The following is a 24,102-nucleotide window of genomic DNA, read 5'->3' on the forward strand; positions in this document are numbered from 1 at the left end:
CAAACTTAATTAGGGTCGGTCAAGACCGAATCGACCTTGGAAGGGCTTCGAAATATAGAAAAACAAATAACACTATAAGAATTTTGAATGGAGAAATTGTGTTCTAAAGATTAATTGTCAAATTAAATCCCTTAATTGCTAGTGCTTTATGAATTGTTCCACAAGCGATGTTTAACATTTAAATCTCCAATGACAATTCATTTAGAGTTATTTTGAATCAATTCCCACAATTTGTTGTCCTGTGCATTTAAGAAGCTAGTAGACATCTACAATAGTATATTCAGCAAGCTTTGTTCAAACAGAAACAGAAGAAGTTTCAAAATCTTCGGCATCAAATGACGAAAATATATAATGAATGAATGAATGAATTTTTCAGCCCTTGGCTGGTTCGTCTCTTCTTTCAGGGAAAATATATAATGTTTTATACGCCTATGATGACAGCAACTTCACCACATTCTCCATCCAGGAGATCATTATGTTCACGCCCAAACGTGAACGACGACTGAAAGCCGCCAGTCAGCGAGAGCGAATACCATGTTGCGCAATCATTCGACGTTAGCTCCGCCCATCTGGCATGCAACGACACGACGAGACGACAACCGAACGGAAGAAGAAGATGAAGCAACAACGATCGGCAGATTATAAAACCAGCGCATATAGCGTTGCGCGTATCAGTCCTTTTTCAAATTCAAAATTGTTAAGGCGGCGTCCATTTATTACGTAGCGCTAAAATTGGACACTTTTTTATCCCCCCCCTACGTAACGCTTTTTGTATACATATATGAAAAATTTAAAATTTGTGTGTGGGCCGTAACGCTTGAGCCTACTCCTCCCTCCCCCTAGAGCGTTACGTTATTTGTGGATGCCGCCTAACATCGGAAAGAAATAAAGAGCAGCCCACCCGAAGACGAGAGATCCTTGCGGTGTTTACAGTCAACCGGCGCGGCGATCGAGTTGTTGGTTTCGACGGAGTTGCGGAAATCAATCTGCCCTTTTGGGGGCAAGAATAGTTGTTCCCTCCCCCCACAAGCTTCCGAGAAGAACACTCGCCCTTTCCCGGTTTCCTGTTAGAGCGGCACCCTTTCTTGACGTGTCAGGACGTGTTTCGTCATGTCGCAAGAGAGCATGGAAGTGCATCCAGCCTAGTACGGCCCCGACTCATTACGATATACGAAAAAGCTTAGATCTCTTCATTTGGCGTCATTTTCAAAACGGAAACCAGTAATAATTTTGTTTGTAAAATTTCTACTAATTTGGAAAGTTTTATCCAAAGTTTGAGATTTATGCATTGTATAATTATTTGTTTACTTGGAATAGGTAGGTGTACAATGTACAGTATGTTTCTATTGATGAAGAGGTGAAATTCAAATTATGTATACTCGCGTCAGGAGGAGGATAATGAGCAATTCAATTATAAAAAATCATTAAATAAAGCACATCGGGTTTGTTAAGAAATGTATTGTAAACCTTCAGATTTTGATAAATATTTTTCAAACTACTCATCACAATGAAAAATTTGCCTTAAAAAATTGGAGAAGATAAGGGGGAAGAAAATGTACAGATTTTCAAAAGGCTGGTAAAAACCCAATTTCGAAACTAAGTCTTAAGTTGAAAAACAAAGTCAAACATGTACCGGGTACCCCCGTTGGTTTGACCACATTTAATCTGAACACTTTTTAATTTGTACCCCGCTAATTTACACATCGTTCAGATTAAAAATGGTTCAAACGTCATTTAGCTCATGGAACGTAGTGAAGTGAAATGGAACGCTGTAGAACGGAGCGCAGAATCAAAACAAAACAGTGAAAAGGGTAACCAGAAACACGGTTCTAGGGTGACTAGATGTTCAAATTAAAAATGAATCCCGATGGTTTGCATGAGGTATCGTTCAAATTAACGGGGGTACACTGTATATACTATACCAGATTAATTAGAATGAATACGAGAATTGGTGGGGCCCAGATAGCCGTAGCGGTAAACGCGCAGCTATTCAGCATGACCATGCTGAGGGTCGTGGGTTCGAATCCCACTGGTCAAGGATCTTTTCGTAAAAGGAAATTTTCTCGATTCCCAGGGCATAGAGTATCTTCGTACCTGCCACACGATATACACATGCAAAAATGGTTAATCGGCAATGAAAGCTCTCAGTTAATAACTGTGGAAGTGCTCATAAGAACACTAAGCTGAGAAGCAGGCTTTGTCCCAGTTGGGACGTAACGCCAGAAAGAAGAAGAACGAGAATTGAAAAAATAAAATATTGTCTACATGTTCCGACGATTAAAACCTTAATTTTTGCTTCAAAACTAAACTTATTCATTTTCTCCAAAACCCGTGCAAATTTGCTATGCAGCATATTTTTTCTCATTGATAATTCTTTTCTATTAAGATTCAGTATCTTCGAAAGCAAACTTATATAGTGTCGTTAATCTTATTTAATGAATACTTTTTGCTCTAGGTACTTCAAACAATCAAAGAAGAGCTTCTTTATAACGTACAAATTGCTCCCAGCCACTCCTCGCGGAGATATCTTGCCAGAAACGCGCTTTTAAGACTAGGGATCCCTTGAAAATGATTCTTCATGACAAAGTTTGCCTAAGCATTGTTTCTTGAAAAAGTTGAGAGCCAAAAAATGTAAAAAACAGCATTTTTGTTAGATTTTTTTTCGAAGAGAATTAATAAATTGTTGCCTTGCCTAAAATTTTCTACACCTAATCGTGTTCAAAAACATTTTTTTGATAGTTAAAACTAATTTGTTTTGAATAAGCGTGATTTTCGCCATGATTTTGAAATCTTTACTTTTATTGGAGAGGTTTTTCAACGAGTTGAAATACAATTCTCAACAGTTTTATTGGCCAGTTTCAATTTTGAAACAAATTGAAATAAATAGAAATGAATATTGTCTAAGTGTATTTTTAATTTCAATGTTTCTAATATAATTAATAATTCTACTTGACAAAACCAGTTGTGCCAAACGTTCGTCATCAACATAACTTGCAATTACATCAGCGAGTAGATTTGTTTTATAGTGTAGATATTATTACCAGCACTTAAACATGCTAAATGATTTGTTACCAAACAGAGAATATCAAAATTCAACAATGATGCTAATCAATAACAACGTATAGATTCCATTCACAAATACCGTTCTAGTAATTACGCATCATCCGAAGTGAAACAATACAATTCTCTGTCGTTGAACTAATTTACACCTCAAAATATGCATATTAAATTCACTCTCCCATGCAATCCAACAAACAATCAGGGAAAATCAGTAGTCCGCATCTTTCGTACAGTTGGTTTATACGTACGAAGTTTCACTCTCAATTTTGCATAGTCCATTTTTTCTCTGTTATCATTAGATAGTTCACCACCAAAATTGATTTGGATAGTGTTCTGTTTTTCTAAAAATCAGCAGCTTCGTTCCGTTCAAGAGGCATCCAACGCTACTGCTCGGATAAGCAAGTGATTCGATTCGCATCTCACATCTTAGCTACCCATGGGGGCCTTCAGGAGTGCGTAAGGTGCGGCTCCATAGTTTGGGCTGGTGTGGGAAATAAACGGATACTTTACTAGTTATGGGACAATAATGATTCTTTGTAACATTATAATAATATAAATATATTCAATTTTCAATTTTGAGTAATAATAAGGATAAAAAAGTTAGACCAAGTTGAGCCCCATACCCCTACTGGTCAATGACTTACGAATTTTTATTTTTGGTGCGGCTCGTTGATGTGTTGCCTTTTTCGGGTTGCATTGAGCGATGTAACTTTCTACAAGCGAGATAATAATTTGCTTCTCTGCGGAAGCTTCCAAGGCGAAAAATGCATCTCACAGCATTTATTCCGATGGACAAGCAAAACACACAGCGAGAGAAATCCAAGTACTTACAACTTGGTGAGTGTTTTGGTATACAGGTGGAAACACGAGTCTGTCGGTTGATGATTTGAAAGTTTGCAATTATTACCGGCAAGCTGAAATTCAAGTATATTGTTGTTCGTGCGGATTCAGATTCAGTTATTCATCATGATTGCGATGACTAAAGGCTGCATACATGCGTTTTTAAGCACCGTAAAACGGGTTATTTTTGATAATGCGGGTAATTTTGGTATTGTGTGATCCACAAATTACTAACCACAATAACATAATTTCTGTTAACAAGTTAAGCAAAACGGTTACAAACGTATAGGGGCAGGACTTCACTTTTTTCGATAAAAGGTTACCGAAAGATAAGTAATTTTGAATCAGCTGCTCTCAAAAATTCAAGTTACCAAAATTTCGGTGATCCATTCGTTTACCGAAGTGATTTCCGTTCGTTCAGCTGTTGAGGTTTCAGTAGATAAATTACCGATTTCGGTAATTTGATCTTAGTGTGTACAAGACTTACGTAAGATTCCTTTACAACTTATTATTTGGAACTCTCAAAGAAATCTATTCATGATCAACACAGGGTACTGTCAAGGATTCTTGAAGATTTTTGATTCCATTGAATTGTAACAGAAATCATCACATAATTCAGTTAAAATTGTAGTACATGAAATGTTGATATAAGAATTTTAATAGTATTTGTTTCGTCTTTAAATGCTGACGGTTTTATTAGGCCATTTATTGAGCAGATTTTTTTTACCTTTGTTAAGATTCTATTCGTTTTATGATAATTCGGTAGGAGTCATCTTATAAGCATTATAAGTATTTGGATAAAAATTCTAAAATGTTTAACAGCTCGGAACTTCGACATTATCGGAATAATTACATGATTGGGGTTGTAATGTGCATTTATTCTGTTGGGTATGTAGCAATATTTGCAATCAATGTTATATACTGTTTTATACATATTTAGGAAATTCCACTGAATTAAAAAAGTAATAATGTATAAAATTATTAAATTGTAAATCTCTATAAAACAATATTGTTATTTGTATATGATGTGCTTTCTTGTTCTCAAGAATGTATTCCGAATTGATGGAATATATATCTGGCCATATTGGAGTAGTGTTTAATCCGTTGAATCTGTTGTATGCTTCTATGGAGCGAGCAACGAAATCAGGATCGTGTCGGATTCACGTAGCACTATCGGTATCGCTCGTTTTCTTGTGGAAGTTCAGAGGACTCCTTGGCTTCCGTAAAGCAAGTAACACATTAAAAAAAGTAAGAGGTTGTTTCCGAGATACAACCGCCAAGTTGACGTTGGATAACGTTAGCTTCATTTATTTCCTGGCTTAAGACCGGCACAAACTTATGAAAGATTTCTACTGATAAAAATCCAATCAATTTTCATATTATTTGTTGCATGTCAATTCTGACCTATTGTGGACATTGTGTGTTAGCACAGAAAATCTGTGGTGTAAGTTTGGTTCGGTTAACACTTCAACACCGATAGACTCGGTCGATGGAAGAATAAGCATGAGCGGTAACTCTTGCTTCCCAAACAAATATTTCGGTCGAACGTTAGGTCCACGCATGATCCACTAAGATTGGTTGCTTTAGTAGTTTACGAATCCAGTTTGAGGTTGAGGTACTTCTCCATGAAGTTCGCTAGCTCCATGTTCTCCTCTTTGCTCAAATCGATGTTAAAGTTCCTTTTGATACTGGAAGAAGTTCAGCACCATGAAGAACTTTTTTTGCTTCGTGGTGGTATCCGGGCAAATTTGCGATTCCAGAGCTCGGCCGTCATGGTCCTGCAGGAAGCGAATGGCCTATCTGATCGGTTTGTTTAAGATTACCAACCTGTGCGCGATCTACGCCAAACGTGTCAGCATCATACCAAAGGACATCCAACTGACTCGTCGTATCCGTAGAGAACGCGCTTAAATTGAATTGCAGCACAATTTCAAAAACGGGTCATTCGATGTAAAAGAGTTACAACCAGAGACACTTCATCTATAACTATTAATCTATATAAATAAAAATGGAATGGTGTTTGTATGTCACGAAATAACTTGAGAACGAATCAACGGATTGAGGAAAGTTTTTCACTGTTGCACTCGACAAGGGATGCGACGTGTTCGTGTAAGGAACAAGTTTGGGAAAGTCTCCGGAATAATCGGGAAAACGGGAGAAGACTCAGGTGTTATTTTGTATGGGAGATTACATGACGTTTTGCAATAGCCTACTTCATGGCAAGACGAAGTTTGCCGGGACCACTAGTTGATTAATACATTTATATATTTATCAATTATAATTTTGGTTGATTAGTTTTCTAGTTAGCTGTTGCTGATTAGTTTTAGCTCTTTGTTTGACAAATTAATACTCTGATCGCCCTAGCATGCATTTGCATGTAGGTAGCGACGACAACAACGGAATTATTTAAAGACACGGACACCGTCTTCAGCCATTTAGCTGCACAGACTGTAACTTAACACTAGACAACGGACAAGCATGCTCCAGTGACACAGCCGAGAAACATTCCTGACGAAAAGTTTCGACGGCTGAAGCGAGAATCGAGCCCACACCCCATGACGCGAAGCGATTACTGCCTGGCGACACTAACCACTCGGCCACGAAGCCCAAAGTAGGTAAAGTTTGTAAGGATGCTTAAAATATATCCTTGAGCCCGATTTCATATTCTAAACTGGTACCGTAATCCGGGGTAACATTGATCATTTTTCTGAATGTTTCTTTAATATTTCATTTGAAAATGCAAATTTTGCAAAGTTTATATTTTTAAAACAAGTACTGCCACCCATAGCTCGAGACTATATACTGAATTTTGTTTATTTAAAGATTTAAGCACGTTAAGAAACACGTTTTAGGCGATATTTTTATTAAGCTGATATGGGGTAACATTGATCACCTATGTAAACAACGTTCGGTAATACTGAATATGTCGTTACTTACTTAAATCATGGCCCCTGAATCCGATTATGAAGGCCAAACGCTTACAAGTCATTTACTTTTTGAGTTATTTTAAAATTAAAAGCACCTCGAACCACGGAATACGCCTAAAGGTATGCAATTTCCTAAGGGAATTTTACATTCTTAACAGTAATTCGGTAATATTGCCTAAATGAGCATACTTATAAACGATTTGACAACAGAATCGTTCTCGGCGATGGCATTTTTAGTAAGAATCTTATTTTCCTTGCTTATATCGTTTGCAGAACTTATGTGAGACATGAATCTTTGGTAGTGTCATCCTTAACAATAAAAATCATTATTTCAAAAAGTTGACAAATTAACGAATAAAGTAAACTCATTTTTCGCAAAAACATTAACTTTTATTAGCTCATGAATATAAGAAAGAGAAGCACTACTCATGATTTGGAAATATTTCAATAATAATTTTTAATACGTTCTTTTGATGAATGACTCCTTTCCGATCAATGTTACTCCGCTGATCAATGATACCCCAGATTACGGTACCAATTAGCTCATACGGTTGAAATAATTAAATTTCTGTTATATATCAGGTTTTTCCTTAAGAAATTGCCTACATCTAGGCGTTTTTATCACAATTCTTGAAATTAACTATTCATTATTTCTTTACATATTGCATTATTAAGCATTTTGCAAGCATATTCGAATTCAGGGAGCTCATATTCATTATGTAGAGTCGTTTCAAAAAATAGCAATAATCGCATTGACAAGTGATCAATTTCACCCCGAAATGGGATTCCCCGATTTTCTATTTAAGGGATGATTTTTAGCACTAAAGCCATATTTGTTATAAAATTTTGGCACATGAGCCAAAGAGGCTGACCGTCGCACTTGTATTCAGTTGTTTGTCATTTTCAACATTATTGAAAACAGACAAGAAAAACCATGAAAAATGATCAATTATCACTAAATTACGGCACATGTAAACTCCAAAACGTCAAAACCTTATAACAGCAAGAAAAATGTGGTTTTCTATTAAATATAAGACATGCCTCGATATTTACCAATTGTTCAATAGTTTAGTCATGAAAATCAATAGTTTTCATTATTTGAGTAGATTCGTAGAAAGATTTGCAATCGATTGGTGCAAGAATCTTGAAAATTTATGCGGGCGTTAGTAAGTTATTAACAGTTAAAATCTAACCACTTTTCGTGACGCGAGCGATTTTTCGTTTTTCGAAATTGTACCCCAGTATGTTGCCGTAAGACGTTATCCAACGTCAAAAAAGACACGGACACCGTCTTCAGCCATTTAGCTGCACAGACTGTAACTTAACACTAGACAACGGACAAGCATGCTCCAGTGGCACAGCCGAGAAACATTCCTGACGAAAAGTTTCGACGGCTGAAGCGGGAATCGAACCCACACCTCATGACGCGAAGCGATTACTGCCTGGTGACACTAACCACTCGGCCACGAAGCCCACAACCTCGGCCACGAAGCCCACAACCTCCCATTTCCAAATTAACATGCATTCGGACGCAGCCAGTGCCGTTATTGTTTGCTATAATAATGAGAGCACCAGTACTTACACATTGAAGATGCTACTGATCCCGAGTAACATATGTTGGATCCCTGTGTAAGTACAGCTGTTCTTGCAATAACGGAGTAGCAACTGCGAGCGGGTAATCATGCTCATGCTCATGCTTCTCTGACAACTGTTACTTTCTACGCTTTTTGATGCTTTGTATATTATGCTTTGCTTTGATAAATGGATTATTGGGAAAGTTGTGTATCGCACTTCGAAGATCACCAAGCAGTGGTTCCAAATATGTTTCCATGCTAATGGATCCATACCCAAAATTCTTCAAATGTACATTAACGCGACAAATTACACTGGTTTTTCTATCCAAATGCAGATTTCACTTGACTGCATCATTGCCACAATTAATAATAATCGAACAAGCCTATTTCAAGTGGCTGACATACTTTTACAAATGTTTTACAAGCAAAGTTTTCGTGAAACAAATAAAACAAACAAGCTAGCAACCCTGCTGAGAGCACATGCTGTTGCTAAAAAGAAAACAATTTTCGTTGGCGCGAAACCGATTCATTGCCTTTTCTTGCCCGCCAACGGCGAAAACAAAGGGTTTGACGTTTCCGCACTTATGAACCCGCCCGCATTTCTGAAGTGCGGGGTCCAATAAGGTGGGAACTGCGCAATATCTTACCAATACTTGTTTCAAGAGTGGATACTATCTAAAAACACATCTGGATACTTATTATCGCCGAATAAAATAACTCGAAGTATGATTTTTGTGTATGGAGCAACGCACTGTGTCGCACGGGTCAAATATGAGTGACAATACCGAAGCTGGAGTTTTCAGCCCTGTTAATCACTGTGGGGCGCAGTCCCATTGTATTACGAGCAGAAATACAGGCCATCATTTCATTTCATTTTCATTTATTTAGTTAACATCTAAACAGATAACACTGAATCAACAATTTCACACCACAATACTCGGTTCGTGGCCGCATCTCTCCATCCTTGGTTCTGCCCAACGCTCGCCAAATCGATACGCAACTGATCCGCCAACCTAGCTCGCTGCGCTCCACGCCTTCTTGTACCAACCGGATCTGAAGTGAACACCATCTTTACCACCTTCTGGATACTGGGTTCGCCTTAGAGTTGGGCGAGCTCATGGTTCATCCTTCGCCGCCACACACCATTTTTCTGCACACCGCCGAAGATCGTCCTAAGCAACCGACGTTCGAAGACTCCAAGTGCTTGCAGGTCCTCCTCGAGCATCGTCCACCTTTCATGCCCGTAGGGTACTACCGACCTTATGAGCGTTTTGTACATGGTACATTTGGTGCGGCTGTGAATCATTGTTGATCGCAGCTTCTTGTGGAGGCCATCGTAGGCCCGACTTCCACGATGATGCGCCACCGTTTTTAACAACTAACATTTACTGCCCATAACTGCATATTTGTAACATTCGACAAAAGTAGGCATTGAGTATATGGCAATAGAAGTTTGCATTTTATGGCAGTATGGGAGAAAACTGAAATTTTCCAAAAATACCAGGAACTCAAAAGTGCTAATTTGAGGCTGATATTTTGTACAACTCATATCGCATACTAGATGAATAGCCAGAAAATAATTCTGATAGAAATTTCACTGCTATTACATTATGAGGCTCATTTATAATCCCAATGTGACTGTTATGCGGTTATAATTACCAATGTGACAAAACAACTAGGTATTTTATTCGAATTTTCTAGAACAATCTCACAGATTTCAGTAAGTTGATCGAAAGTATTTATCATTTGATGACTCTCCATGGTATTAACTCCAATTTGTCAAAAATGTCGAATGTGACTGTTATGCAGTTATGGGCAGTTTATGCCAGCCGTCAGCAAGGATCCACGGTAGCGATCCAAACGAACTGGAGTGTTCGCCTGAAAACTCCACACAATTTTGGACACCCTCCATCGCCGCTCTTATCAGTCTCGTGAGCTTCCCGGGAAAGCTGTTCTCGTCCAGCTTTTCCAAAGCTCTACGCGATCGATACTATCGTATGCCGCCTTGAAATCGATGAAAAGGTGATGCGTTGGGACCTGGTATTCACGACATTTTTGGACAGAAGCCGGTTTGATAACTTCCCACGAACTTGTTTACTGCAGGTGACAGACGACGGAAGATGATATGGTATAATACTTTGTAGGCCGCATTTAGAATGGTAATTGTTCGGAAGTTCTCACAATCTACCTTGTCGCCTTTCTTGTAGATGGAGCATATTACCCCTTCCTTCCACTCTTCCGGTAGCTGTTTTGTTTCCCAGATTGTGCCTCTCAGCCGGTGCAGACAAAAGGCCAGCCTCTCCGGGCCCATCTTTATGAGTTCAGCTCTGATACCATCCTTACCAGCAGCTTTATTGTTATTGAGCTGGTGAATGGCATCCTAAACCTCCCTCAAAGTGGGGCTTGGTTGGTTTTCATCACCCGCAGTACTGACGAAGGCATATCCTCCGTTGTCTCGTCCTTCATTGCCTGTGCCGTTTCCGTCTATAACGTTCCACGTTCTGTCGAGTCTCTTGCTGCAGCATGACCGGCTGCGCTGCATTCTTCTCCTCCAGAATCTGCCTACATTCCTCGTCGAACCAATCGTTCCATCGACTCCGTCAAACGTACCCGACGTTGCTCTCAGCTGCATTGTGGATGACTGCTTTTACTGTTCTCCAGCAGACGTCAAGAGGGGCTTCCTCCAGCTTACCCTCTTCCGGTAGTGCAGGCTCGAGGTGCTGCGCGTATGCCGCTGCGACATCCGGTTGCTTGAGCCGGTCTAGGTCATACCGAGGCGGCTGTCAGTATCGTAGGTTGTTAACAACGGAGAGTTTTGGGCACCTTTTCACCATCACCAGATAGTGGTCAGAATCGATGTTAGCGCCACGATAGGTCCTGACGTCGATAATGTCGGAGAAATGCCGTCCATCACTCAATGGTTCCAATGGCACGCCACGCCTAGCCATTTACCGTGCCAACTACAGACCATCATTGACTTTATAAATGTTTGACTTAAAAGGAACTACACGTTTGCTAAGATCTGTATTTTCTCGGACAGTCAAGCAGCTTTGAATGGCATTTGCATGTCGATCATAGTTAGTGTGGGAATGAATTCTTAATCTGAAGTAATTGGTTAATAGGAACAATGTTACTTTGTTCTTGGTGCCCGGCCATTGTGGAATTGAGGGAAATGAAATAGTCTACAATCTAGCAAGACAGGTTGCAGTTTCGAGCTTTGTCTGCTCTGAACCGTTCTGTAGTGTTTTTGAGTGCACTCTCAGGATGAAGAATCCAATTGGAACTTAGCGGAAACATCCAAACGACAAGATTCATCAAACCCAGCCTATCAAAAGCCCTGGCTATGGTCCAATGCACGAGTTCACTATTTGACGTTTGAGCGGTGCCGTGTAATTTACGTGACCATGGAAACGAGTGAGGTCCTTGGACCGATGCAAGAGTTCACTAATTTGACGCTTAACGATCAACGCTGCGTCATCGTAATCATCGTCATCATCGAAACTTCAAAAGCAGTTTTTCTGTTCAAAACTAAAAATTATTCGATGAAAATGTGTTCACTGTGTTTCGGTTGGAGAACAGAAAACAGAACACATTTTCCAGTAAATTTACTTTATTTTTAACGAAAAAACTACTTTTGAAAATTCCGAAATCAATGACGGATCCTGCCCCCTTAAGCGGTGCCAAATTGACTCGTTGCCATGGTCACGTAAATAACACGGCACCGCTCAAACGTCAGATAGTGAAATCCATACTGAATCTTAACCTATGCGTACCCAACATTTTTCAACCGATTTTCTTGAAACCAATGGCATGCGATCCAGATTTGTCTAAATTTGCAAGGGTCGCAAAACGGAACCGGTTCACCTAATGGTTCCGGAGTTATTCCGGATTCCGTTGGGGTCAGAACCTGTCGAAATACGAATTTTCAAACAATTTAACTTCTTTACTCGTGCTATTCGATATGTTTATACATAAAACACTATCAATATATAAAATCATATACAAATAAGTGTTAATGACCTCTTTGGACACGACAATCTGTTTACTTGTGCCACATATGTTCCGGAAGTCCTGGGGGAGATGGTCATTCCCACAATGTTATCAGAACCATTCGTGCGACACCTCAATCTTCATGATTTGTCATATAATGAGTGGAAATGGTTATAAGAAAGTTCAACGACCATTCGGGATTGACCTGGTCACACCGGACATGTTCCGAACACCCTGGCGGAAGTGGTCAATTCCACAATGCTGTATAAGCCGTTCGTGCGACATATCAAACTTCATGATTTGTGGAAACAATAACGAAAATAAATGTTCTGGACATCCATGACCATTCTGGACCGGGGTACACCGGACATATTCCGGATACCTCGAGGGAAATGTCAATTTTCTAAGTTTTTCCGAAACAATTCGCACAACAACTGAAAACCCACGATTCGTCAAATAATGAGTGGAAATGGCCAAAAGAAATTTTCAGAAATTAGTGTGGACAAAATTGTAAAAAGAGAGATAAAAATAGAGTACACTACGCACAGGTTGCACCGTTTCAAAATAATTCTTGACAACACAATCTGAAGTCATTACTGTCTGGCTCGGATGATGCTGAAACTGAAGCTAACTGTGCTGCCATCAATGTGGACGAAATTGTAAAAAAAGAAAGAAAGAAGTAGAGCACACAAGGAGCAGGTGCGACCAGATTATTAGAGTTTCAAAATTTCCCGGGATTGGATTTCCCGGGAAACGGGAAATACAATTACAATTTCCCGGGAAATCCAGGGATCTCGGGAAATTCTGAAAAACGTGAAAATAAAGCAAATTTGATGGAATTTTTTTTTCAAATTATTCGTATTTCGTGTAGGGTCGGTGTTCCCTTAGTAGACAGTCCCCTATAGTCACACTAGTGGCTTTTTATGGCCGTTTTGCTATAAATCGTTGCAAAATATTATTTGACATGAGGCTCAGGAACTATTTATTTAGGTACCATTGATATTTTGTTAAAAATTCGATTTTGTTAAAAAAATGACCCAAGTATAGTTTAGTTTATAATTTAAGCTCCCTTGCATCTATAGCAAATCTTTTATTCCTATAGTAGCAATAGTAAGAGAAACCTTTTTCAAAAAAAAAAATGAAATAAGAAATTTTTTATATCAATCGTAAGCTTTTAATCCACACTTTGAAGGAAAAATATAGAAGTTTTGTAAAAATACGGTTTTGATTTGTTTTTTGCTTTGTATCAAAGGCACATGTATACCTGTAGTGACACAAGCGATAATAAATACCAAAAAATGAGATTTCGTATTTTTTATGTTTTTTTTTCACAAAACCGAGGTAAATAGCTTTCAAATGACGTAAAAATAATGACACTGGCTTTATTTTTCGATTTTAAACGAATATTTGTTCTTAGTTATGCGGCTTCAAAATTCAACATGTATTTGGTACATCGACCCTATATGTATGTATTTGATACCAGTAAATCCATGAAACTTTTATAATCCTACTCAGTTCAGTTGGAGCCTTCCTTAGCCGAGTGGTTAGAGTCCGCGGCTACCAAGCAAAGCCATGCTGAAGGTGTCTGGGTTCGATTCCCGGACGGTCCAGGATCTTTTCGTAATGGAAATTTCCTTGACTTCCCTGGGCATAAAGTATAATCGTACCTGCCGCACGAGATACGAATGCGAAAATGGCAAGTTTAGTAAAAAAATCTCTCAGTTAATAACTGTGGAAGTGCTCATAAGAACACTAAGCTGAGAAGCAGGCTCTGTCCCAGTGAGGACGTAATGCTAAGTACAGGTCGGACTCGATTATCCGGAGTATCGATTTTTTTTCACTCCGGATAATCGAATCCTCCGGATAATCGAATCACTAAGAAAAAACTTGAAATCTTCGATAAAAGAACTTAAATATTATCTTTTTTGTTGTTTTATTTATATGATGCGGTGGCGTTGCCAGAAATTATTTCTAGGAGTAGTAGGGGTCTTTACAAGAAAAAAAAAATTGTTTAGACCAGAAAGAGAACAAAGTTTGACTCTTACAAGCGAACATTTTATCCATGATTCAAGGAAACATTGTGCGCTACTCGGGATATCCAGATTTTGTTCGGTATGGTCACAAACCATCTGAAATGTTTCCAATTTCATCTAAACGAAATGAGGTATACACGAATGGTTTTGGAAAAACTCAGCTTATGACCACTTCTCTTGAAGCAATCAGATTATATACAAAGGAACCCGTCCTGATTGGTCCTGAAACCGGTGTAAAATGCCGCAAAAATTAAATTTGATATGTCGCATGAACAGTATTGTGGAATTGGCCTTTTCCGCCAGGCCGTACGGAACATATCTGGTGTGGCCAGGTCAGTCCTGAATGGTCGTTGAACTATCAAAGGACCATTTCCACTCATTATTTGACAAATCTGGAAGTTTGACGTGTTGCACGAATTGTTTTGGAATACTTAGAAAATGGCCATTTCCCTCGAGGTATCCGGAATGTGTCCGGTGTAACCCAGTCCAGAATGGTCATGGATGTCCAGAACATTTATTTTCGTTATTGTTTCCACAAATCATGAAGTTTGATATGTCGCACGAACGGCTTATACAGCATTGTGGAATTGACCACTTCCGCCAGGGTGTTCGGAACATGTTCGGTGTGACCAGGTCAATCCCGAATGGTCGATGAACTTTCTTATAACCATTTCCACTCATTATATGACAAATCATGAAGATTGAGGTGTCGCACGAATGGTTCTGATAACATTGTGGGAATGACCACCTCCCCCAGGACTTCCGGAACATATCTGGCACAAGTAAACGGATTGTCGTGTCCAAAGAGGTCATTAACACTTATTTGTATATGATTATATATATTGATAGTGTTTTATGTATAAACATATCGAATAGCACGAGTAAAGAAGTTAAATTGTTTGAAAATTCGTATTTCGACAGGTTCTGACCCCAACGGAATCCGGAATAACTCCGGAACCATTAGGTGAACCGGTTCCGTTTTGCGGCCCTTGCAAATTTAGACAAATCTGGATCGCATGCCATTGGTTTCAAGAAAATCGGTTGAAAAATGACTTTTTAACAGCTGATTGAATATTTGAAAATCCTCAAAAATAGACGTTGGGTACGCATAGGTTAATAAAGGAAAATTTAGGTCAATAACCGGTTTTAATGACAGATCACTGCCCAAGTAGTTATTATTTTTAAAAGATAGAAAAAATCCAATCCTCTGAATGTCGTTTTTGTCAAGTTGAAAATGAAACTGCTGAGCACTGCTTAATCAAATAATATTAACTTTTAGGAAAGGGTTATTGGAGCCCATAGGAATTTGGCAAAGTAATCCTAATAAGCACTGTTCATTTTATAGAGTGGACACTTTTTTCTTGCTATTTTTTTTAATTTATTAATAAAATTGAAATCGGTTTTCTGTGCATCGTTCAACTATTTTTTTTACAATTTTATTAATATTTTGTAAGATTTTACAAAATGCTTTTGGTTGAAAAACTAAACAGTTTTTCCAAAAACTCCTTTGAAAAGCTGTTCGTCAAAGTAAAGCATTATTTTTCGCATAACAAAAATCTTCATTTTTATGAACAAATTGTATGTTAGTATTCTTTACTAAAGGTAGCGGTTTAAAAAATCAATAATATTCCACCGTTCTCTGACATTAGGTCATTCTAGTGGTTTATACCTTATGACCAAATTTGCTAAAACAGCATCCATTTACTTCCAGCCAAAAAGTAAAGTAAAAATCGTGTTAAGAATTGGTTTAGATTACTAAAGAAATTATATTTGCATTTATAAGGTTTAATCACCGCATGACTTTATTATTATGAAAATTTATTGGCTTTTTTCGGTGAATACAATACCTATACTCAGAGTGAAAGGGAGTAACGAAAGTAATGAAATGACAAGATGGATAGAATCGCAAGCGAGCGACGAGAGAAATGAACAATATAGTTAACAGGTCGAGGCGACAAATTTTTGCCTGTCTAGTGTTAGTAGTGACCAACACTACAACATCTAGCCGTTCGAGACCAAGACGTTAGGCAACGATTTGTCGTTTCGATTGTGTTGTTCACACATATGGCCCTCTGTTAAAAACAAATTTTCAACTTCTATTCATTTCTCTCGTCGCTCGCTTGCGATTCTATCCATCTTGTCATTTCATTACTTTCGTTACTCCCTTTCACTCTGAGTATAGGTATTGTATTCACCGAGAAAAGCCAATAAATTTTCATAATAAGAAACTATATTTGTATAGCAGAGAGCTAAATGGCGAGTCCTACCCGCATTCTTAGGTACATTTTTTCTCTTTTCGGTCGTTTTATTAAAAAATTTCATACTTTTAAAATCTTGTACGCATATTTATCGATAAACAGCTAATTGTAAGCGGTATCCTCCAAATATTTTGAAGGGTGATCTCAGAGTAACACATTATGAAAACAATACATGGGAAATAAATTCGATTTCTTTACAGCAGTGTTTCCAATTTCAATGATTGTCATTGTGCTTTGTTCCACTTAAATTTAAAATATGTTATTCAAAAAAAAAACGGTGAAAAATGATTTTACGATATCTGGAAAATTGTTGCTCCAAAAATAACTTGATATTTTCAGCAGGTTTCTGATTGATGATGCTTTCAAAGAACAAGCCTTTGTTGAAAATCAAATATATAGATTTTCGAATTTTCCGAAAAATTTCTAATAATCTTTGATTTTGATAACCTCCAAAAATCGACTGTTCTAAACTTTGTGTTTTATAAGTGTGGAATTTATTTATTTTTATGGCTTTCCTATTATTACAATAGTGTACAAAATTAGCCTAACGATGTACAGAAAAACTATTGCGATTTCAATGAAAAATTAAGAAGATTGCATGCACAAGGTATCCACTTTATAAAAATGAGCAGTCCTTGGGGCAATAGACTTTTCAAAATGAGTTGTGCCCAGTTGGGACAGTGTGCCACATCAACCAATGTCTATCACATCCCAATTGTGAAATGATATTTGGCGAGCACCAAATAAAATATGGGTCAATCCAAAATATTCTTAAATAATGGAAGCAGTGGTTGAAAGACTCTACAGACTAGGGAAAAAAATAATTTTATGCCTCAGTAAAACTGAGACTAAAAGATTTTTTTTCTCATTTAAAACCATTTTTTTTTTTTGATAATTTGAGTGTTTTGAAAGTTGAACACAACTTTCATATAATTGCGGAAATTGACTCGCAAATTTGTTTTCATTAGAAACTAAAATGCTAAACATCACTCCTGGAACAATTCTCAAAGCAAAACCAACGGCAGGATTTTATTTGATGGAGCACTCATGATGTTTCTCTATTAAGTATAAAGAAAAAAATCTTAATGTGCTCTGACGGAATTTTCCGAAACATACTCAAAATATTTCAGTAGCCAAAATAACGCCACCCGTGAATTTGGGTGAACTATGTGTGTTCAATATTAATATTTTTTATTGCTTTTTTTGCTTTATTTAATTAATACGTATACCTCATGCTTTTATTCGTTAAGTGCTTCTGTATTCCGAATTTTCATCATTCGTCTATTCCTTTTCCAGACCCACTTAATAAGTTATATTTCCGTTCTCGTATGATCTTGTCTCGTATTCAACGGTTGGTAAGTCAATTGAACATGACTTAAACATGATATCTGATTTTTTTTTGGGTTTAATCACTGTTGATTGATATCTATCGATTTAATTGATGTTTTTCGGTGAACAAATAAAATATTGATTTATCGTTTGCGTGACGTTTCTCCCTACTGCAATATTTCGGCCATCTTCAGAGGTGATCGATATGCGCCTGAAGATGGCCGAAATAGTGCAGTAGGCCGAAACGTCACGCAAACGATAAATCAATGTTTTATTTGTTTACCGAAAACATCAATAAAATCGATAGATATGATATTTGATTATTAAATTTTAGTGATTAAATTAAAAACCAACCTGCAGCAATTTTACATAAGTTTTCTATTACACCGACTATTTTACGTTTTTTCTTTACATTACTTCTCTTTAATTTTTTTAAATATTTTTTACTACTTCAGTTTCAATGCTCGAAACTTAAAAGTTATTTTTAACCATATTTTCGCAGATAATGTTCATCTAAAATGACGTGGTATAATACATATGTTTTTGCTGTGTATGTTAATTTTGACGAGATATTAATTTAAACAGGGTGTTTGGTTCCAGAGTGCAGATATTTTTAGGGTAGATAGGTCTTCTCGAGATATGAGAAACTGTCCAAGGAATGTAGGGTTAGAAATCACTGCTAAGTGAGTTATGCACAATTTTAAATATTTTGATTTGCTAATCTTATAACTAATTAACTATAAGCCATAAATTCAACCTCAGCGCACGAACCGAAAGTTTATAACCTCTTCTTTCTTAGCTTCTTTGGCATGAATTTTGTAGAACATTGTTAAAAGGGTTGTTGAGATTTCTTACCCGCCATAAAATTGATTTCTTATTTTAATACAAAAAATCTTATCATGGGGGGAGAAGGTAAATTTCGGGAGTTGAAAAACCCCAAAAATTGCCTTACGTTATAAATGGACCGCCCTATGGCCCAAAAAAATTTAAAAAGAAAAATGTATGGACGAGGCTACGAGGGTGGCGGGGCTCTGAAATTACAAAACAATAACTACGAGATTTATGGTCAGCCCTAAAATGCCGCAATATTACTATTTTTTCTCATTATGCCATTTCAATGCTTCACCTACAAGTTGAAGCCTGTATCCCGAAGAAAATATCCATGAGATTTTAAAAAGGTTTACCGTAATCGGGGGTAATATTGATCATTTTTTTGAATATTTATTAAATATTTCGTTAGAAAATGCAAATGTTGACAATTTTATATTTTTAAAACAAGTACTGCCATCCATAGCTTGAGCGACTTTTTGATTTAGCTGATATGGGGTAACATTGATCACCTATGTAAACAACGTTCGGGAATATTGAAAATGGCGTTACTTACTTAAATCATGGCCTCTGAAGCCGAATATGAAGGCCAAACGCTTACAAGTTATTTACTTTTGTAGTTATTTTAAAATTAAAACACCTTGAACCACGGAATACGCCAAAATGTAGGCAATTACCTAATGGAGTTCTGCATTCTTAACAGTAACTCGTTAATGTTGCCTAATTGAGCATACTTATGAAAGTTTTGACAACAGAATCATTTTTGGCGATGTCATTTTTAGTGAGAATCGCATTTTTGTTATTCATATCGTTTGCAGAACTTATGTGAGACATGAATCTTCGGTAGTGTAATCCTTAACCATTGAAATCATTGTTTCGAAAAGTTGACAAATTTTCGCATAAGGTAAACGCAATTTTTGCAAAAATCTTCACTTTCATTAGCTTATGAATATGAGAAAGCAAAGCACCATTCATGGTTTGGAAATGTTCCTCCAATAAATGATGATCCGAACTTTTTACGAGATGAGTCATTCCGATCAATGTTACCCCGCTGATCAATGATACCCCGGATTACGGTACTATTGTTTTTTTGCTCAATTAACTTCATTTTTTTAAATCAAAATATTTTTAAAGTAAATTTAATACTGCTCTTCACCTGGATAGCAGGAAATATTTACTAGGTAATTTCTTCAAGAGAAAATTGATGATTGTATGACTTTAAACATAAATCTAATATAAAAAGATCTCAGAAAATTTCCCCTTTGCCATTTTTGATAAAATAAATGCATTATGAGAAATTTCATAAAATAAAATGCAAAAATCGCAAAAAAAACTGACAGAGATCTAAATTTTATAGATCTTACAGGAATCCACTACTGTCAATGATGTTCAGCTTTTTTTCCTTTCTGTTCCTACTTGATAACATATTTGTATCAAATTAGCATCAAAAAGATCAGAATTTACAAGTCCAATATATTCCCAGCTCCAGCCTGTCTGAACACCGACCACATACGCTTGAAAATAAAAAAAAATGGGTTACATTTTAATCACATTTAAAGTACTCCTCCAGTTAATTTAATCAAAATTTGGTACACTTATGTTGACTAATTGATTTGTAGATCAGAATCGACCGAGATGAGCCAGCCTCGGGCTGCAAATCTCGTTAATAAAGATAATAATAATAATAATAATAGATAAATACAGTGTAGTAGTTTTTTTTTTACAAAAACATAAATTACATATCAGGAGGACGATTCTAAATTATAGGGTATAAATAAAAATACCTGAAGGAGGGACTTTCGCCCCAGTTAAAAAAGTTTTGGAGACATTGCTTTAGATATTTCTTCAGCGATTTCTCTAGAAAATAATCCAGAAATTGTCCCTAAAACTCTTCCTCCAGGGAAGTCTTCTGACATTACATACTTCTGGAAATGTAACAGAATCTCTCCCACGACTTTTTCCAAGAATTCCTCAAGAGATTGCGTCAAAAATAATTTCTGGGATTGCTGGAAACATAAAATAAAAATTCTTTGAATGATTTTTTCAGAAACTTCTCCAGTTCTTTCAGAAATTCCACAAAACATCTCATTAGACATCCCTACAGATATTCCTCAAGAAAAGGATTTATCCTTAAAGAGATCTCTTTGAAAACATCGTTCAGGTTCTCTTCCCAGAGATTTTTCAGGGATACCTCCAAAAATTCTTCCAAAGATTTCTTCAAGAGTTTCTCTATAAAACATTCCCAAGATTCTACTAGAACTTTCTTTACAGAATCCTTTAAAATCCAAGGATTCCTTCAGGAATTCCTCAAGACATTCCTACAGGAAATACTGATTCTATTAGGAATTGCTTAAAAAATTTTTCCAGAGATTCTTTCAGGAATTTCTCTAGAAATTATTCCGGTGAAAAACTTCTTTAGATTCTTTTAGAGATTATTAAAAAAAATTGAGTCATTAAATACGACAAAAATCATATGGTTCATGGATTGTCTCATAGATTCATCGATGAATTCCTTTTAAGATTTCTTCAGAAAAAAAAATACTAATTATTGCACAGATTTCTAAAGAAATTGTTTCAGGATTTGTTACATTTATTAAGGAGAGGAATTCCTTCTGAATTTACTCTATAAGTTCCTCCAGTGATTCCTCTAATATTTACTCCATAGATTTCCGAAATGTGACTAAAACAAATTATGTTTTAATTTTGGCTGGTTAGTAGTTAAAATAACAAAAAAAAAAAAACACAATTTCCTCTGGTCGGGATTCCATGGATTTTTCCAGGGATTGACTCAAAATCTTGTCCTGCAATTCTTCCAAGACTTCCTCTATGGTTTTCTTCTGGAAACAATCCTCACACGTACTCGCGATTCAATTTAAAAAAATATTTTATTCTGTTGAGAGAACCTTGCTAAGCAGTTTAAAATTACAAAGAAATCAATTCAGGTTTCACTTATCCAATTGAATCTCAACTTACTGGGAATTTAAGAACCATTTCCAATCAAGAGAACGTTTTCAACAATCATTGGGGGACTGGTTAGAAATAAATGAGAATTTAATTTAAAAATTCTTGTGGGGCCCTCCTTGGCCGAGTGGTTAGAGTCCGCGGCTACAAAACAAAGCCATGCTGAAGGTGTCTGGGTTCGATTCGCGGTCGGTCCAAGATCTTTTCGTAATGGAAATTTCCTTGACTTCCCTGGGCATAGAGTATAATCGTACCTGATTCACGATATAGTGGAAGTGCTCATAAGAGCACTAAGCTTCCCAGTGGGGACGTTAATGCCAAGAAGAAGAACGAGAAAATAATTAATCCAAACATTCAATCTGAAAATGTGAGTTTTTTTACATCCTAATCCTAGACATAAAAAATCTTTCGATTTTGCTTGATATATTTTTCAATATTTTTCAAATGTTATCAATTGGAATACTTAGTTAAACATATTAAAATGACATGTTGTACCAATTTTCAAACCACACAAAATTTCTGCCGTTGTTTTCCTTGATTAGTAATTATTTTGAAAAAAGATTTTTTTTTCTAACACAATCACAAAAACGATAATTAATTTTTTTTTTCAAAGAACAGTTTGGATTCCGACATGGACATTCGAACACTCACCAAATTTTACGGGCAACAAGTATGATTTGTTCAAACAAACCTAAGGGCTATTCAACTGTGCTTGCTTCTGTGAGCGTTAAAAAGCAATTGGCATTATTGTTGGCATGAAGGTTTAAAGAATGAAATTTATTATGATTTCCCAATATACATTGTAAGAATAATTAAAAGCTTCTGTCAAATCGTTTGGATTCCGCAGGTGCATTATCTGAATTCGCAAATAAAAGACTTCCTGTAAGAGTTGGTGTCCACTGGTTTACTTCAGTTACTTCAGATATATAAAATGTTATTGCATCGTCAAATGACGAAGCCTTCATATAATGTGCAATTGATTTCAAAATAGATTAGGATTTTTTACTTTGCAATGTTATTTCTTCGAACGATAATTATAAAAGTATAAATTCGTGCTTCGTTGCGTGTTCAACGTTTCGCTTTGATGCACTTACGACCCCAAATTCGCATAAAACACAAGCCAACTGCATTGTCCACTTCGAAGAGATTCGTTTCTGGTGATAAAGAATTGCATACTGTCGCGTACTTACACTGCTTGAACGGGCACGCGTCCCATTAGAGTCAGGCTTCAACTGTCGACCCCGAGCATTTCCACCACCGCCGGTTGGCTTTCTGGCTTCCTGCTTTGGAACCTTTTCCGGTACTACTGGAGTCACGGCGGCTGTTGGTTTCGGTTCCGTTTCGTTGCTAATACTGTTTTCGGCCGTTTCTTCAATAACAATCTCCACAGTGTCGTTTTCATTTGTGTTGGACATTTTCGTGTCGTTTGTCTTCTAACCCGATGACGTTATTAACTAAAAAATCGATTTCTAGTTCTTGCTTTCACGTGTTGCTGGAAACAACTGCTTTTTCGATATTTACAGACTTCAGAGTTGCATCACTTCACAGTACGGATTCACGAGACGATAATAAATTCCTTTGAAACCGGTTCTGACACTTCTCGGCGTCCAGTTAACTTTTTCACCGAGATACAATCTTATTAATGAAGGCAATCACTAATTTCTCCTAATAGAATCTTACTAGCAAGCACTTGCTTAATCGGTGACTCGATGATATAAATGGTGAATGGGACAGATCTTTGAACGAAGCGCAAAAATCACCGACACGATCAGTCCAATGCTAGCAGAAGCGGCTTCCGTCGGTTTCCGTCGACGATCGAAACACAAATAATGCGAAATTCAACCGAACGAGTGGCGTCGCCTTATGTTTATGCCGAGTAAAGATCATCGGCTTGCCATTCAACAACTACACATGAATGAGTAGCGGTGTGGAGGGCAGCTATATTTATTACATTACGTTTTGCGTGGTTTCGCGACTACATGCTTGGGTGAACTTTCAGGCCATTTTGAGGCGACGATTGTTTAGAAGAAATTACCCCCAGTATGGGTTGTTTGGGTTCATTCTTTAGGTCAGTGGCTCTTTAAAGTACTTCGTGTAATGTTTGTTTTATCATCTTGTCGTCTTGTCTTCTTGTCTTCTTGTCTTCTTGTCTTCTTGTCTTCTTGTCTTCTTGTCTTCTTGTCTTCTTGTCTTCTTGTCTTCTTGTCTTCTTGTCTTCTTGTCTTCTTGTCTTCTTGTCTTCTTGTCTTCTTGTCTTCTTGTCTTCTTGTCTTCTTGTCTTCTTGTCTTCTTGTCTTCTTGT

General features: G+C 37.0%; 1 protein-coding gene across 1 annotated transcript in view; it reads right to left on the minus strand.

Annotated features, from left to right (window-relative positions):
* Positions 1–23,665, minus strand: part of LOC5578862 — a 33,798-nt gene extending 10,133 nt beyond the window's left edge. Inside the window, exon 1 of the mRNA XM_001664021.2 lies at positions 22,991–23,665. Coding sequence (XP_001664071.2) covers positions 22,991–23,215 — 225 coding nt within the window. The 5' untranslated portion in view covers positions 23,216–23,665. The remainder of the gene's footprint in view (positions 1–22,990) is intronic.
* Positions 23,666–24,102: the final 437 nt, after the last annotated feature.

This window comes from Aedes aegypti, chromosome 2, assembly GCF_002204515.2.
Source record: "Aedes aegypti strain LVP_AGWG chromosome 2, AaegL5.0 Primary Assembly, whole genome shotgun sequence".
NCBI classification, from domain to species: Eukaryota; Metazoa; Arthropoda; class Insecta; order Diptera; family Culicidae; genus Aedes; species Aedes aegypti.